The sequence below is a fragment of the Nipponia nippon genome, unplaced genomic scaffold (genome assembly GCF_047370975.1).
Source record: "Nipponia nippon isolate SJK-2023a ecotype South Korea unplaced genomic scaffold, ASM4737097v1 scaffold_1, whole genome shotgun sequence".
NCBI classification, from domain to species: domain Eukaryota; kingdom Metazoa; phylum Chordata; class Aves; order Pelecaniformes; family Threskiornithidae; genus Nipponia; species Nipponia nippon.
In genome coordinates this window covers 94737337-94756255 of record NW_028262290.1, presented here as the reverse complement: position 1 = coordinate 94756255, position 18919 = coordinate 94737337, and the positions used below count along the sequence as shown (strand labels likewise).

General features: G+C 45.0%; 1 protein-coding gene across 3 annotated transcripts in view; it reads right to left on the bottom strand.

Moving 5' to 3' along the window:
* DSP (desmoplakin) overlaps nt 1–17971 on the bottom strand; it is a 39442-nt gene extending 21471 nt beyond the window's left edge. For 2 of the 3 annotated variants that reach the window (XM_087763041.1, XM_087763053.1), the window contains exons 1-7: nt 17342–17839; nt 8029–8131; nt 6156–6304; nt 5651–5825; nt 2856–2984; nt 1565–1615; nt 421–582 (exon numbers count right to left, since the gene is read on the bottom strand). In XM_087763041.1, coding sequence (XP_087619167.1) covers nt 421–582; nt 1565–1615; nt 2856–2984; nt 5651–5825; nt 6156–6304; nt 8029–8131; nt 17342–17532 — 960 coding nt within the window. In that variant the 5' untranslated portion in view covers nt 17533–17839. The other variant, XM_087763050.1, reaches the window with a different exon arrangement.
* Between the last annotated feature and the right edge of the window lie 948 nt (nt 17972–18919).

Sequence of the window (18919 nt, the reverse complement as noted above, 5' to 3'; positions counted from 1 at the left end):
CTGGTGACAGACATCAGGGCCAAACACAGGGACCCCTTAACCCCTACATAGTCCTAACAGGGAACATTAAACTGCTTGATTCAAGTCTCTTAGTTTAGCATGCCAACGTAATGACTGCGTGCACAAACTACGTGTGATTGCTAGTCCACAGCAGACTGTACTGATAAGGCCAGCTTCCAAGGTCAAAAGAAACCATGACAACTGGTTGAATGGGAGCACAATCTTCCAACAGATGTCCAATCTTGACTCAAAAGGTTGTCACACAGTACTTAATCCAAAACCGTTGATAAAAATCCCCAGGAACTTCGAAAGAGTGAAGAAATGCCCGTTCTGTGATCAGTCCCCCTGAGCCAGGCTGCTCCTCCCTCACTATCCCAAAAGAGAGCCCATGGAAAGCATAGGGAGGTTGAGCTGTCTTACAGAGAAGGCCTCCTGCTTCCTGGCGATGTCAGTGTTCCTGTCACTCCAGTCGTAGAGAAGCTCCTCTTCCTCACAGTCATTGATCCACATGATCTCTCTGCTGGTGGCTTGGATGAGGTTCTGGAATTGACGGAGCTGATCCATTCTCTCAAAGGAGTATTTCTGCAAGGAATTTCAGAAATGAGAAGCCATAATCACAGAAATGCCTGTGCTGGGTGGGGAAGGGGAAGCCAGGAGCACAGCATGTCCTTTTTTTTTTTTTTTTTTTTTTTTTAATCTAGAATAACAGTAGAGAGACATTCATCTCTAAAAGCTGTTGGCAATAGACAGCAGATAACGCACCTGGGTTTTATTTTTTTTTTACAGTGGACAACATGTCTGCATTTATAGAACAATGGGAACTTGAAGTCAGCAGCTTCCGAAAGTCATTTCAAACACAAGTGTAGCAGACATGTAGGCAGGCAAGCAAAAAGGCATGGGGGAAAATACAAAAAAATGCCTGAACATTTACCATCACTTTTACTTGCATTTGCTGCTCATAGCACATCTTTGATGTTGTAGCAGCACCTTTTGCACAGATGACACCTCATGAAAAGATTCCTTCTCTGTCCTCACATCATAATACACATCCTGTTGCTTGAAATGTGTACAGGAATCAGCTTCCAATCCCAAGGGTTAAATCTACCATTTGCATAAGATTTTCACTGTATTTCACATGAAGATCCAAAGCAGAGAAGATGCACGGCCCTACGCAGAATTTGGTTCTAATCCCACCTTTAAGTAACTTTTTAAGCTTCATATACAGACTAACTCCATTGCTACATTTAGTCGCATTACGGAGGTAGAGTTCTACCCTTCATCTGCTTAGTGAGCAACTCCCTTCGCCAGGTGCAAACTAGAAACTTCCTTGTGAGGGTAAGTCAATTATGCACCAGGTAATGAATTAATCTCAAGTTCACGACTCCAACTGAACCTTATAGAAACTACAAGGCACTGACAGTTTACTGCTGAATAGAATTACTTAAATATCTATCTGTCACTCTCTTGAAACCTGAAATGTCCCTTGACTATGACACCAGTGTTAGTAAAGCAAAAAGAGCATCCATCATAGAGCTTATCAGACATGAACACATCTCATGCTCACCAGCAATCCTTCATATTCTTCCTCCAGCTGATGAACTGCAGCCTTCTCCCGCTGAAACAGAGACAGCAAATATTTAGTGAGCCTTTTACAAGTTGCCTATTTAATGATATTTCCTTTACGGTGTCAGTATCATAATGTTATAACTATAGGTGGTAACCTGCAAATGCCTGCAAGAGACACAGGTAGTAGCAGATCTGCACCACTGGAGGACCACAAGAAGTATAAAATCAAGGCTTTGACAAACTTTTACTTTCCTCGGGGATGCTTAGTACATAAGCTAGGTTGCACATAACCCCTGTAATACCAAAACAGCTCCCAAAACTGGATCTCTTTCTCTACCAAACTCCTAGACAGCTGTGGGGAATCAGCTAGTCCTAGAGCTAGCTTTGGAGATTACGAAGTGTAAACTATATAGATTTGGAGACTACAGTGTAAACTACGATGGGATCAGGAGGATCCAATTTTTATTGCCATTTCTATGACTGGGAACCTGCACAACCTTGGAACTGGTATTCCATAGGGCCAGACTATCACCCTTCCTGTCTGAAGCAGAAGGGCAAAGGGAGTAACCCCTTCCACTCTTCAGCTTGGCTGAGAGATCAGAGCTCCAGAACAAAGCGCCTTTTCGTTAGATCCAATTCTCTCTCCTCCTGTCCATGTGAGCAATTAACAGAAAAGAAGAACGGGAATGAAGTAAGCCTACTCTCTCCTATACCTAGCTGCTGAGCTGATAGGAGAGGAAGTTAACCACTGCATTTCCAGTGTCATCTTTATTCCAATCACAAAATCCAGAGGGGAACAGAAGCCTCAGAGGGGCAAAAAAGGGAAAAAAAAAAAAATCCACGAAAAAGCCCACACCTAAGAAAAGCTCTAAGCCTAGCCCAGAATTTGGGCATTTTTCACAGAAATCCCCTCATTACTCAAGGCTGTACCTAAGCACCCACCTTATCTTTTCACTTTCTTGTTTAATGTAGCTAGACAGAAAGTGAGAATAATCATTCTTAGCCATTCTTCTCACAAAAAATGTTGCAATATTTATTTGCCAGCCTTGGTACACAACAACAAAATGTTAAATAGCTACAAATTTTTAATTTTAAAATTCTGGGGAAAGAAGTGGAACATAAAATAATCATGAAATAACAAATATTAGGGTTGAAAGTGGTTGCTATCATGATACCAGTGCTTTCTGAAGAGAATCTGAGCTATTCAGTATTCCTTTTTGTAGCAGAACACCGGCAAGTCAATGATATAAATCTAGACTAAGCAACGTGTAAGGGAAGACAGTACTTACCAGATCTGTTTTGACTTTGTCCAGGTGCCAGCGATAGTCTCCAATGGCATTGTGAGTCCTCCTATGGTCACCAATTTGTTGCTCGATGGATGCTGCATCGAACCCCCATTTCACTAGCTCCATTTCAGCCTAGGAAAAAGAGACAGTATTTGTACTTTCATTTCCAACATTATTATCTAAATTGGAGCATAAAGGAACTGAACTGAAGGAAACATGACTATGCAGTAGAGAGTAAAACCGAACAAAGGGAAGTTCAGAATAGGGGGTTACAATTTCTTAAAATTGTCATTTCTTAAACTGTGTGACAGGCTCTCAAAGTAGAAAAAACAAAGTAGGGAAAATATTTAAGTTGCTTAAAATTAGACTAGATGAAGCACACTCAGTAGTGTATTTTCATCTGTTTTCTTTGGACCAAACTGTTCTTGTATAGTTACACTCTTATCACTCTGAAAACAAATTATGACTTTACCAAACAATGCTATTCATGCAATTCATGTGAAAATACCCACAGTCAAGTTCTGTAGCCCAGTACACTACATTTCCATTTTAATTACGCCCATGTAAACTCCCATAATTTCAGTTAAATGCAGTCAAACTAAACGAAAAACAGAAGATAAACTGAAATGATTATAGAACGTGTTGTTTGTCTTGCATTTTGGCAACATTTATTGTAGTATACCGAGTGAAAATCTCTAGGAAGAGCCTCTGAAAAGCAGCAATACACCTGGATAATTACTACCCTGAAAACTATCTGACTGCAGTTCTTTATTATTTTCAAGTATTAAAAGCCACTGAATTCACAATTCAGCTCCTCAAACTCCAAATCATCTTTTATGCTGTAAAGACACACTCTGCCTCTGAATGCCTGTCTGCGCACGTGCACAGTGAAGAAATAGGTATCTTAATCTTGGGTTGAGACCGAATTTGGTAATTACCAGCCTGGAGCCAAATCTCTATGAGTCAACAGATGACAATAATGCCCGAACCACACTCAAGCGTAGGGGTTCAAAGGCAGTGTTGAAAACGATCCAAGAAACAAAACCATTTTGCATTCAGCCATCTAAAAGGTACAGGACTTTGACCCTTTTTATTATATTTAAACAGTCTAAAGAGTCTGTAGCAACAGCAGCGATCCTGGCTGGCTGCCAGCATGCGAACAAAGGCTGTCTGGATTTCACTGCGCTTTCCCTGATTCTGTACTGGAAATTTGACCAACCCTCCTACCACCTGATTCTCCTGTCAGCAAACCATCCAGACAGAAAACACAAAAACACCAGCAGAAAACCACAGCTGCTCAGACCTTTTTCCCACATCTCACCAGTTACTAGGGGAAACATTATTCTGGTCCCAATGTGAGCAGGTAATGAGACACAGTGAGGCACGGTGGGAAGAAGAGGCATGGTCGAAAGTTCAAAATAACTTTTCCCTAAAAAACCTCAAAAGCCGAATGGGGAGCTAAGTGCTTACTGGCCCCACCTCTCAGCTCTGCCTTAGAGATTGAAGAAGGGAGACCAAGCAAGCCTTTTACTTTCACAGGAGCTTTTCTGTGGGAACACAGTTACAAAGCACTTGCTTATGCTCTCGGTGCTTAGCGAGGGGTGTCTGAGCAGGGCGTCACATGGCGTGTTGGGGAGGTGCAGCATGTTCACGGTCTTTCATCACTGGAAGCGTGCCCAGTGTCTGTCCAACATCACTCCTCAAATCATGGCAGGTCTGACAACTAGCCTACTTTCCCACAGTGTGTGTAGAGCAATCATATCTGCTGTTGCTCTCCTGGCACGACGCTTATATACGTTGCCACTCAAGGAGTGCATCTCCACTTCCCCTTCTTCCTCTAAAACATGCCACGCTACGGGAGGGCACTGAAAGACTAGACTATGACTGGCACTCACGTAGAAGTATGGGAACTGTACAGAGCTCTCGTCTCATCTGGTTTGCATAGCAGCCACCTAGCAAACACCATAAGCAGATAACAATGACAGGATCGCTAAGCAACAGCCTAATAAAGAGAGATAAAAATAACACAATTTCAATTTACACGGAGTCTGCAAAGTATAACTTCAGCCAACTTGTTTCATCCTCCCTACATGTCTCTCAGAAAGGGCTGTCCAACCACAAACACACAACTTTCACTTCAGCAGCACAAAAACAGGCTACAGGCTCTCAACATGTGTCTTCTACTCCAGGTTACAACATCAACAGCTGTGCACAGGCAAATTTATTCTGGGCATGCAACAGATGATAGACAGACATGAAAATGCTGAAGTTGGTATTTCAGCAGTGACTTCTGAAAGTCAAGTCCTGTGGCAATCAGCTCTACCTTCTGGCTCCCACTGTGATATGGATAGGTGAGAGGGGGAGAACAACTGCAAAATACTAGGTAATGGTTGAATCTGTGAAGCTGGCCCTATCTGTGTAAAGGGTTAAGACAAATATGAATCATAAAGGAAATCTGTAGAAGGAAGGAAGGAAATATCGAGCGTAATAATCTCTAACGCAAACATGCCAGTGCCTTTGGTTATGTTTACAGCTGTGTCTCATTTAGCTTTCAAATCTAACTTCCACACTTTTTCCTCTGCAAAAGAAGACCCCAAGTTCACGTTCCTGTTTCAGTGGAAATTTACTACATGTACAATACTGCAAATAAAAAAAAAAAAGAGGAACTTGGAATAATATATGAGTATTCACGTGTACTTTTAATTTTCTACTGGCACCCAAAACATTACTGCATGCAAGGTGACATTCATAAACAACACCAGGTCTTAGCATTGTCTCTGGGTTTTGCACAGATTTACCTTCTGCTGCCTCATCCAGTTTAAACATTCACTTGTGACACGTTTCGTGTACTCATCCCAGCCTGAGCCACTCTGAGAGGAGTAGCAACCACCGCCTTTGGAGCTGGCCCTCCTGGCGCGGGGAACACTGATGGCTTTGTACAGGGCACGCATTTGCTCTTGAAGTTGAAGCAGCCTGAAAGGGAAGGAACCAGTTAGCGTCTATAAGGAAAACAACCAGAAAACATGGAAACAACACGATTCACCTCTCCCACTGGACCACCAAGTATTCAAAACGAAGTGCTGAAAGTACAGGCTGTGGAAAAAATACATTGACTAAAATTTCATGGGGACAACTGAGGCGTGAAATTCTGTAAGAAATACATTACTGCAAGTAATTACTCCATGCCCCAAACAAACCTGACTGATTTCTGTCACATGCTGCAACACCAAGGAAGGTGAGCATTTGAGACACCACAAACTTGTATCAGCCACATGCCCTCCCCCAGCCCTTCCCTGGCAATACCTTTTCTGATACATGTCACAGGGTTGGCCCATCTGCCTCATCTCTCTGATCAGCCCATCCAGGATATCCATTTGGTCATTTGCCTGCGCAAAACACTCTTCCAGATCTCTGTTCCCTCTAATCTGGACACCATCTCCATATTTCAATTCCTGGGGGGGGTGTGGGGGGGGAAGGGGGAGAGAGAGAGAGAGAGATGGGGGTTTAAATTAATATTCATCACCTAAGCCTTAGCTTGGTTGTTTTAAAAGAGATGTTATGAGGACCAATTATTTTTAAGAAGCATGATAGGTTTCAACTGCTAGGTCTCTGATTGTCAAGTTTTAACTGGCAGAAGGCCAATCAACAAAGGATCCACAGTCATTGGAAAGTCCTTATTACAAACAAAATATAAAAGAAAATTATTAAAATATAATACCAACCAAACCTTTCCATAAAGAACAGCATATCCTGACTGATGTTTATTTCAGCAGAGCCAAGGCATCACACAGTGTGCTAAGTTTTTAAGACCTTATGCTTTGGTGTATAAGAGGGTGAGAATTAAACACTCTGTCCTAGTGGGAGTTGGTGGATATTGCTCCTGATTTTTCAGAAGTTTCCCTGAGGTTCTAAGACTCACATTGCTCCTTCCCTGCAAAAACGTAGACTGCACCCTGTCTGCCTGGGACCAGCTCCATGCCCAGTCACATTTGCATCCCACCTTATCACTCAGAGTCTAGGCAAATTTTCCATGCGCCCTCTCAGTGAGGTGGACCACAGTATGGTCACAGTGCTTCGAGCAGGAAGACATGACTTTTTGATCTCATCCCACACTGACACAGCCATGCTGAACAAAACATAACCCAGCTGTGATTTGATTTTGAAACAAAATGTTGATGGACTTCATTACTTTGTCCCTCAGAAAGAAAAGAAAAGGAAAAAAGTAAGCAATGCATGTTGTGGCACCAAGCTGGAACTAAACATCACTTTCTTTTAACTTCACTGGAATAATATTAATCCTTAACAAGAGGCAGTATTTACTCTGGCATTGATTTTTATATAAACATGCTCACACGTGCTGTATCTCTGAAAAGGAAATTAATTACTAACCACAGAGTTCATTCCTGAACAAATTTTCTGTCCACAAAGAGTCCAAAAGTGTGCATTAAATCCCATCTACTGCCAGAACTGTAAATGTTTTTTGAATCGCAGTGGCCTCAACAGCAGGATGCACTCACCACCCTGCACCTCCTCTGACAGCAGGAACAGAGGGCATCGCGTGTTCGCCAGGACTGAATCTAGCGTCAGTGAGTAACCCACCCCCAGGCACTATGGGTTTGTATCAGTGTAGCGTACAGCAAAGATCATCTCTATGCATTTGGTATGAAACAGTCAAGAAGACTTTAATCTAGTTTCACATACTTCTTCAGGAATCATCTGGAAAAATAAAATAAAGGTAATGAAAGTTTTTCCTATGGTGGTTCAGGTTCATTATGGCCCAGAAAATGATGATGATATTGTACAGGACACAGTAAGAGACTGTAAGTGGTCATAACATTACTAATAGCTATTTACACTGGCAGTGGCCTCGATCTAAAACTGAAAAATACCATGCAGTAGAATCTGTTTGAAGGGTGGGGGTTTTTTAAAAAAATCAAGAAGTCCCCCTTTTCTTAATCAGATGCATTTCAATCAGTTTTCCTGAACACCGAGTGCAGACGAAGGAGGGAGACATAGGAAGGCAGTGCGCTATTCCACTCCCAGTTGCCTCACACAAACAGCTGAAAGGGGAGAAAGGAGATGAAGAAGCAGAGCCTGTGAGTCCAGATAACAACACAGCGTTCATTCCCTGTAATATTCATAATCACTTTTGATAAGAAGAACAAGAAGCACTCACGGGTTGTACTATGAGCTCAGCTCGCATCAGGCAATCCGAACAGTTTTGCAAAAGCTCCTGGATGGTGTTCTGGCGTCTGGACACTGTACAGGTCCCATTCTGACTGTTGTGGGGGAGAAGAAGTAAGTACAGATTAATCACACATTTTGAAGAGACAAGAGAAACACAAATTCCCAACAGCTAAGGGAAGTTACATGGATTAATCAATCTCTTTAAGGTTCACAGAGACACATACGCTTTATCCGGCCCTCCTGCATAATTTAACTATGAACTTTTAATGCCGATTCCACGACAGCAGAGCCACTTTATAATTCTGTAACAGCAGGCACGGACTGACTTCACCACAGGACCGAGCAGAAGGTGGAAACTGGCACACCATAAAGGAGAAAGGTTTTCTGCCAATACAGGTATGTGTAGCTTTGATAGGCAAAACTTTGGCAGTATTACAGTGAGAATAAATTATTCACAATCTTTGTTAAAGTCAATACATTAGAACGCAGTCTTTGCACGATGTTACCGTACATGTTATCACACCAGCCATCGAATGTCAGAGCATAAAAGGAAAGCGGGATCCTCTGCTATGCAAGCATGTGAGCACACAAGTCCACACAAGCGTATAAAGGGCCCTTTTATCAGTGGAAATGGATGCAGCTAGTGCAGTCTCTTAAAAAGGCATTGCAAGTTGCACACACTACTACAAAAACAGATGTAGGGGCTGGAGGTAGAGGACATGCTTTCTTACAAATAAATAAAGTGGGAGTTTGGGTGTTCCAAGTAAAACTCCAGAACTGAAAACACTAGTGGGGGAAAAAGCCTAGATAGATAACGGGGTCATTACTGTTGTCTTACACATCATCTACTGCATCCCTACCACCAGAAGGCTGCTTTTCCAGCATTTGGGATTCAGCCACCAAAGCAAGCCACTGCTAGTTGAATGTGGGTGAGGTGCTTCAAGCGAGGAACCATTCCTTGCTGATGGAATCAGAGCTCCCAAGCAAGCCCAGGCGGCTCCCAAACCAAAGCACTTGCCAGTGAAACTAAAATAAACCACTACTAAGAGACAGTAAAAACCTAAGACACTTCCAAGCCTTGCCTAGTTTTCTAACTCCTGTGCTCACAGTAGGTAACCTTTTCCATTACAAATCACTGAAGGCCCAAGTCTTCCATACAACACGAACATCAAAAAGACTATCGGTGCCAACCTGTCCAGCTCAGAGCCAGCAAGCCGTCTGGATTCAATGGAAATCTTTCTGCTGACTTCAACAGACTCTGACCATCCTTCGCAAAGGGAACGGTGACAATGTAAAAAACCTGGCAGAGCTGTCCTTGGGAAAATCACTGCAGGGGTGAGAAACGTTCAACGGTGTATTTTTAAGAGCTCTTCTGCAGTGTGCGCAGTGGGTGCTTCAGCAGCCTGCCATTCTCCTATCAGCTCTTCTTGAACAAGTGGAAAAAGTCTGAGCAACTTTTCACCAGCTGCCCTCAATACCAGGGAGCAGACCCTCAAAGACACAGAGACAGGACTGGAGAATCACTGGGTGACTTAAAACAAGCTGTACGCGTGCAACTCCTGGCTTTCACTGTGACCCTTTGGCTGCACAAATGCTGCGCCCTACTGTGCTATGCACCCCTGTATATCTTGGAAACAGCTTAAAGAAAACAATTGTGAAAAATAACATATGGTTCTGATTTTGTTCCAGGCTTCCTCTCAGCTTCCTTCTCTAAATCATTCCTTCTCCTTAGGCATCGCTGTTGTGTTTGGATCTAGAAGTATCTGACTGCATCTAAAATTTACATTTAATTATACCCACAATTATTCTCATGAATGAAACATAACGAACAAGAGAGAGGAACCTTCCAAGCAATTTTCTCTTTTTAGAACATCAGAAGAGTATTTTTTCTTCAATCACTTCTTCAGTCGTCTCCTGACAGCTATAAATGCTGGAGATGCATTAAAGCCAAAAGAATTATAGATGGGGACCAGAATTCTACTGTAATAAATCAGCTTATCTCCACTGGCTTCAGTGTAACTTCCCTGACCTCAAAGGCCTTACGTCACACTGAGAGGAGGTCTAAACATCGGCTGTCATAGTTAACATGCTAAGAAATTGTGAAGAAAAGCTATTATCAAATAAAGCAAACTACTAAAACAATTTAAAAGATAGAAAAAGTAGAATTACAAGTATTTTGTGTTCATCCCAATGATGTTAGAATACCACATCCAGTATCACTGTCCAAATAATAACAAATTTGGAAAACGGAAGATGGTTTAATATAGATACACAAAACTGTTTCAAAGGTAGGAGCAGAAGCCTTGAAGTGGGAGGCTTAAATGCAGGCTGTTTAGATCTCCAAATAAAGATCTACAAGTTACTTGTTTACAGTTCATGGGAACCTTCACGAGAAGGAAGCAGCAAGTATTTAAGGCTCTCGAATCTAGTAGATAAAGACATAACCAAAATAATGGCAGAAGCTGGAGCAGTACAAACTGAAACCAGAAAAGAGCACAATACTTCATCAATGCTGCTTTTAGCACCTTGGATGTCAGTTTTGTTGTTGAACAACTAACTGTTTTGCTAGTCAAAATACCGAGATCAATACTAGGATAAGGGGTGACAAGGCAGTGGCCTGTTAAAGGTAGCTGATGACGCTAGGAGAGCTAATGGCTTTCAAAACCGTCAGCTGGTCAAACAGAGCTACGCTGGGTTATGGGGCATACCCAGAGACAGCAGATGCCAGTACAAGAGCTGATGTTTGATGGCATAGCTCCACCAAGTCAACAGGACGCAAAGACTTCAAATCTGAAGAGGATTTAGCTGTACAAATATACTCAAGAAGGGCATAAATCAATCTCTGAATGTAAAAAATAAAAATACTTAGCAAGACAATACCTCAACGTATATTGGTTGATACATCAGATGGCATTAGCACAATCTCACATGGACACATCTTCAATACTTTTCACCCATGTGACAGGAGAGTATTTCATAAGCAGCTTCAAAGGCCTTCAGTGTAATATTCCTTTTATTGAAGCCAACAGGCCCTTAATGGGAATGAGTAGATCAAAGCAGAAACCCCAATGCAGAGTAAGCAGACATCCAACCTTGAGGCAGAAGGAAACAGCCGGCTAAAGGAAAACCATATCCAACACAACGGCATAAGGAAAAAAAAAATACTGGACTAAAGAAATTGAGGCAAACCCTAACCCCTGAACATCCTACATGGCATCATAACGTGGAGGCTAGAACGAAGCTGGATTTTCAAAGAGCAACCATGTAATTTAGATCCTATATAATAATACATTTACATCCCTCAGAAAGACGTAGGACCCCAACAGTCCTCACAGGACACAGATTAAGTGGATTACTACAGATGGTATTCTGTCAATGTGTCTCTCTTGCTTCATCTGATTTTGTTTACATGAAACTGAATGAGTTTGAAGTAATGTTTGGTCATTGTTACAACTACTGCTGCTATGATAACAATTTGATTTGATTTTACCTCTTGCAGCATCTAAAGCTCGAACCTGTGAATAGGATCCTGCTGTACCAAACACTGTAGGAACACCACACAGTGAAAATACGGACAGGTTTTTCACTTATTTTACTGCATCCCTGTAAATACAGCGTACGTTTTCAACCATTCCAGCAGAAAGGGAAAGAACTGGAGCTTGGTCTTTAGCAGGATTTGTAACACAAGAGTGCAGGGACTCCTACTAATAAATACATGCATTTGCAGGAATCTTACTACATGCTGTACTGCTTTGGTTTTGTAAACCTGCAGAACAGCACTGAGTGAAACAGCCTGGACTACTTCAGACCTTAACTACCTATTTGTTCCTACAACTCAAAATTTTAGACCATGACACTTATTTTGAAGGCAACTCATGAATTTCAAAAAGATACTATTAAACTGAGTTCTTTATTAAAATGACTTAGTTTCAATAGTCATTAACTATTCAAGGAACAAGGAAAACAAAGGGAGGTAGCATCTTTGTTTTAAAATTATGAGAATGCTTCAAAACACAGAAGAATCACTGTTATTTGGGATCTTAAAATGTAGCCCTGTATCTCTCTACTGCCAGAAGAGTCCTAGGAAAGGCACAGCATCTTCACGTTGTCATCATGCTGTACAGGAGTCACCCTGCTTGCTCCACATGTAGGCAGAATACATTGCTCCCTTGCTATACTAAGCTCTGGCTGTCCCAGAGAAATGAGAGGACAGCCCAACCCCTGCTGCCAGCGGGCTCTGAGCAGGATGGTAGCTCAGACAACATCCCCCTGCTGCAATACACCCCACTGGAGCTAAACTCAGCCGTTACCGTACCTGTGAATTCTCAATTTCTGAACTAGGATTGCACTTAACTGTTAGGTGGTACCAGTGATGCTCACAAGACCCCCAGCTCTACAGAAACAAGAAATAACTATTCCTGCTTTTTGTAAATGGCACTGAGAAACGCTCTCGAGGCCACGTGATGAGTTGTGAGAGTTGAGACAGATACGGCAAACCCAGCTGCGCCCATGTCCCTGGAACACAGCAGGGCTGACTACTGCTGCCACTGACCTATTCAAGCAGCTGAGAGATTTCCGAACTGATAGTTTTTGAATAAATGATATATCCTCTGTAAACACTCGGCTTGCACCCTTGCAGGCCCAACTGAATCGTCACTACTGCAGAACCCGAGGGGCAAGGAAGAAAGCCAGCTACCTTCTGCTTTCTCGTTTGCCTCCTGCTGCTGAAGACCTGCACACCCCCAGCATAAATGCCTGCAATGTGGAGGCTGCTCTGGTTTCTGCCTTTGTTAGCACACATCAAGAGGCTGCTGTGTTATCCGGGGGGCAATTAGTGCCTAGAGAAGCAGGGCGAAGGAGACACGCAGAAGCACATCCAGCAGCTCTGCGGAGCCTTCCAGCAGCTTCACAGCTCCTTAAAGCTTTGGAAGCACAAATGGGACACTCTTGGTCCAAAGATCCAATTTAAACCAGATTAGGATAATCCTTGTTAAATTTTCTGATTGATCCACAAACCATTTAGCCTTTTAAAAATTCAAAGGTTGGTGTTTTTTTTTCATTCAAAAAGTAAAGAAAGCTTTCGAGAAGGTCTTTTTGCAGATCCCAAGTATCAAGCGACTCCCATAACTCAAGGAGAGCAAAACAATAGCACTTCTTCTTCCCCCATCCCCTCCACACAAACTTGTTTGAACAAGCAATAGATTCATGAAGGGATTACCTGGTATGCCCAGGGTAGGCAAGTCAGAAGAAAAACCTGACCTGGAATCACCATTCCCAGCACACAGCCCGCACACACCACCGGACGAAACCACCGTCTATCTGCCACCGCCTGCCAGCTGGGTGTGTGTGCCCCTGAAAACCCACAGGCACACAAGGGCAAAAGGTGGCGAATCACAATATCCATAAGAATATAACCAGAAATTAAAATACTATAACCCAGCTTTTTTGCCCCCCCCCCCGAAGGTGAATGCAAGTGTCAGAAATTATCGAGAGTTTCATAATTGGGTTCTCCCCATACATCTCTGCTCTAAGCAGGATCAGTTTTGGCCTCGCCAAACTAGTCACATCTGCCGAGCATGCACATAGACTAAGGCACGACGACAGGAAACCTCAAAAGACGTCTGCATCTTGCACGGTCGGGCTCTAAATACCATTAAAAACATGCAAAAATTTAAGAGTCGCTGGTGACATCTTAAGACCCCTGAGGCCTCTAGAGCAAGCAGGATTTCACAAGGGATCCTGCCACACCTATTCGCAGAAAATCCTCATGCTTTTTCCCACCAGTATTGATCACCAGGAGCAATGGCACCGTTTCTAAAGGCCGTACCTGCCTGGCACAGCAGGCTGCAGACATGCTGCCTCTCCCACCTCCGGCTCCGGGAGAGGGAGGTGCCAAATGTAAGGTCCAGCCTGGACCATGGAAATACACCTCCGCCGGAGATCAGCAGCTCGAAACACCAGCAAATCCCTCGCCTGACAGAGGCTTTCACACCTGCAAAGGTACCTAGCTTGAAACCTCATGCATGTACCTACGAAAAGGTGAGTTGGGATAGGTACGACCTGGTTTTCTTCTCATGGCGTGGCAGCGTCACCAGCTGTTGCTGAAACCTGTTTCTCGGCCAGCTGGAGCACAGTGCAGGCTCTGCTGGCGTGGCAGGTATTCGGCAGCAATTCAGACACATTCCTCCTCCCTCTCTGTCTGCCCATGTTTTTGTTTGTCACCAGGGCAATTTTTCCCCCCTGCGCAACGCTGTGGCAGAGAGGTTCAAAGGGGGCACTACCACGTCAGCCCTACCATCACTCAGCTTAGCCAGGACCCTGCAGATCCCTGCAAGGCTGATGGGAAGGGCAAAAACATGGCTTAGAATCCATTTTCTCCAAGCTTACTTCGTCTGTCATTCCCTGAAAGTAATGTCAAGGCACAGGATGTGAATTTCTAACTCCTTTTCTAACTTAAAGAACAGAAGTTACACTAACTCTTAAGCAGAATTGTGTAAATTAGTTTATTTTCATACCACACGGTGACCATGAATCCCAGGCTGGTTTTTTCCCTAATCCCAGCAATGACAAATAAAACTGCACAACTTGCCATTTTTTTTCCTTCTCTCACAGCGTATCAGATTTTATCTCTCCATAGCAAAGACATCGAAAAATATTTGACTGATGAATTGGCAGTTTAGGAGCGTATGACTCACCGTCAAGCTGAATATCTGTACTCTGGGCCAAGCTCATCCTGAGTTCCCAAGCCAGAAGACACAGGGAATGTTGTAAAAGCACCTTGCTGAGCCCTAAGGGTAGGGAGCGTCCTATATTGCTCTGTGAGTAATGTAATACTCAGCACAGACTTGTTTGGCAGAACACGCCCCAAAACTTACAAGACCAGACCCTAAGTTGAATCCTACTGCATTTAAAATTAAGGTACAGTAATCTTCCCCATTGGAAAAAGAAGCCTCAGAAGTAAGTAAGTTCAGTAACTGCCACTAAACTTTGGCACAGAAGACATCAGGCTGAACGCAATTATTAAAACCAATTCCATAGAGGATGGCCCTGATCCTGCAAGCACAACATGCACAGGATTTAGTGGATTTTGTGCATGCAGTGCATGTGCAAAATCAGATGTGATTGCCTTTTTTCATTAAGTGGCAACAAAACCCTCATTTGGTATTGTGGTGGACATTTTAATTCAAATCAGCACTAATTAAAAATAAACCTATGCAACTCAGTAAGGCGCAAACACATATATTGTTTTGCAAATAATGCTTAAAGTATTTTGTATCATCAGATGTTTTCATATACAAAAAAATTATATGTAAAATATATATATATATATGTATGTATTTTGAGCTCATTAACAGGAGTCTTTAGTTCCATATGCAGAAGCCTCGCAATAAAGCGACCAGGAAGTTTCATTGCAACCTCCTTGACAGCTAAGCCTTCCAAAAAAGGAGATATCAATATTACGTTACAGACAGTAAACGAAAGGATGTTGATATAAGGTTGTTAACATCTTGATCAGGTCTGTCCTTTCCATTCTTGCCATGCCACCACTGAATACTAAAGAAAGAAAAGCCTAGCAAACTATGGACTGGTTTAAAACATGTAACAAAAACCAAAGAATGCTAAATTAAAGGGAGGTATTTCTCCTCCAGTAAAAGTCAGGAATAATAGGGAAGTCACTCTAGTGAATCCAATATAGTTGCACCAGAGTAAGCCTGGAAAAAAAAGAGAACAGCCTGAAAGTAGCATGTTCTGCCACTAATTTTTCATGTCCTTCTCCGGTAAACCGTGAAGATATTCATAGTGGAGCATCACTAGCAAAACAGATCCTCACAAATGCAATACGACGACAGCATTACGGAGTCCTAGTATGTGCACTCTCCCACGGTAAAGTATTGAATTGTTCTAATTATATAGCAATAAATAGGCATTCTCGTACTACTGTAAGAGTAAGTGGACATGCTACAATTCATCGTTAACTAACTTACCTGCGCACACACCAAACTGAAGTCAAATGAATAACTAAAATTAAGAACCGGGGAAAGTAATAAACAAAACATAGGTACAATGCAAGTTTTGTCTTTCATTCAGTGGTCCTCCAGCAACAGGTTTGATGTACCTAAACAGAGGTCTCCGTGCTCTCTAGGGTAATCCTAATTATCTACAGCCATTTATAGATCTGCTTGATTTAATAAAGCCTGCCTGTTCTCATCTGCTGTTTATTTACTGTATATGCTTAATTCTCATCCTTCTGCAATCTAATGATGTACTATCCATAAAATTATGGGATACATTCTAACACATACTATAAGACAGCACTTCTGAATCAATTCCTATGTCAGTGGCATCAATAATTAGACCAAGAGGTTTAATGCAGCCATTCCACATGTAAAAGAAGAGTAATCACCAGCAGTGTTTTGTATAGGGGCCTTATCATACACCAGTGCTGTTCCCTTCAGCGACTGTAACTGCTGACTGCTTTTCAGCCCCGTGAACTCCCAGCCGAGGGGATTAATGGAGAAGTCTTCACGACCACCGCGCTTATGTTGCCAGAATCGATCTGCGCGGATTGCTGGTAGGGCTGCATCCGTGAAGGCAGGTGCTCTCCAGACCAGGATCCACAGCCAGTACCCTGCCCGCAAGATCGTCGCTGGGCTCGCAGCAACACAGCAAGCAGAAAGTTAAGAAGGTAGAGGAAGGGGAAGCAGACTGTGTCTTTGCTCCCCAGGTATCAGGGATCGCTGCATAATAGATCACGGCCTTCAACTCCCAGGCCTTGCACAAGCTAGAAACAAACTAAAAAATGAGTAAAAGAGAACGATCCCCACTAGTTAAAATGGTTTTATAGCCCTAGTTATGCAAGCCGGTGAGGACAGCGAGAGCTGAGCCTGGGTGCATGGGGTGTAAAGCACTTCACCTCAGTGCAGCTTGTTTTGTGTCACCCCACAGAGCAGGGTTTCACCAGCGGAGAACTGCTGGGTCGGCGTAGCCCGCACTGACACATTCGCACCCCAGAATGCAAAGGGGGGGCACCGCGGTGACCATTCTGCCTTTTATCCCGTCACTCTCTGCACAGGGAGTCCCCACCAGGAGGGTTTTTTTTTAAATTTAAAAAAATTAAAAGTTCTTTGCTTGCATTCAAAAGCCTTTTAGAAGTTAGTCTCCTTAGGGAAGGGGAAACAAAAGGCTTGCACACCGAGGAAATCAGACCGGGAGCCGGCTCACGGCAGCTCTCCTACGGCGGGCCCGAGGGAGGGGGCCGGGGGCCGGCGGGGCCGGCTCCCCCCAGCCCGGCCCGCACCTACCCATATCCGTCGGAGGCGTAGTCCCCCCCGTAGGTCTTCTGGTAGTAGTAGGTCTTGTGGGTGTGGGTGCCGCCGCCGCCGCCCCCCACCACATGGGAGCTCATCTCGTAGCGCAGGTCGGTGCCCGAGTCGGCCCGCGCCATCCGGCCCAAGGTGTTGATCCGCGGGTGGGAGCCGCCGTTGATGCTCATGGCGGCGGGGGAGCGCGGGCGGCCGCCGCCCGCGGGGAGAGGGGACGGTGGGGAAAGCGACGGGGAGACTGACCCAGACCCGACGGCGGGAAAGGCATTCACCGCCGGGAGGGCCCGCCGCCGCGCCGCCTCTCCCTCGCAGGACCCCGCGGAAGGGCCGAGCGCCGGGGATCAGGTGAGGGGAGGGCAGGGGCGAAGCGGTGTGCGCTGGCGGGCGGCGGCTGGCGGCGGCAAGAGCGAAGGTAAGGTCAGGTCCCGTCCCGTCCCGTCCCGTCCCGTCCCCTCCCCGCCGGCAGAGGAAAGGCGAAGCCACACCTTTCGGCGGCGGTTTTAAGCGGCGCTCCTGGGCGTGGAGCCGCCGCTGCCGCCTCGCCTGCGCCCTCCGCGCCTCCCCGGCGGCCGCCTCAGGTTTCTCCGCGGCCCTGGCCCTGGCCCTGGCCCCGGCCGCCGCCGCGCCCGCCCAGCCCAGCCCAGCCCAGCCCAGCCCAGCCCGGCTTCCCCGCGGCGGCAGTGTCGCTCCCCGGTGGCCGCCCGGGCACTGCAAGGCCTCTCTCAGCCTCGCACCGGTGTTTCCACCCTCCTCGGTGCGTGGCCTGCCCTCCGAAGTTGCCGGTGGAGGTTGGAGCCCATTAAAAACTTCCTCTTGACCTCTGTACCCACCAGCTGCCGCTTTCCCCCTCACTGCCGCGGAGCCCCTGGGGCACGGGGCGGCTGGCCCCAGGGCGGGGAGCAGGGGTGCCCATGACGCCCAGCAGCCTCATGCCACTCCAGAAGGCAACCGGCAGCCGAACGAGGCAGTGCCGGTTAAATCGGCACCATTAGGTCGAGGATGGGTCCAGTCCGCTGGTGGCAGCCCTCTCCCCCTGCGCCAAGACGTGGCACACCACAGGGCCGACGCGCTTGTTAGGAGAGCTGCGTAAATGTTTGTTTCATAAACTGGGAAGTACATCGGGTCCCCCATTTGGGGAGGCTGTCGATACCCCAAGCCCAGTTCGTTTCTGAAACAGCCCTGGCACTTGTACGCCAGCACGTGAAATGGTTGAACCGTGTCACGCGCTGACTGCATTTGTGCGTGAGAAAGAGGATATCGAGAAACGGGTGTTTGAACTGATGTTTTCCCTTAGTTTTTCTTGATTCCTGCCTTCTGGTGCTCTGAAAGTTAAGCTCTACTCTTAAAAAATAAAAAATAAGCCAGATCCTAGAGGCAAAATAGTTTAAATACATTTGTGTGCGTGCAGGGTGTCAGCAGAGGCGGTTTGCTGTAGGATGCCCAGCAGTGCCTGCGTTATCAGCCATTGACCACTGGGTCAGTCTCAAGGGTTGACTGAGAACAATTTCTTACCTACGCTCGGTGGCACTGCCTCAGCTGGTCTGGCCACTTGCCCAT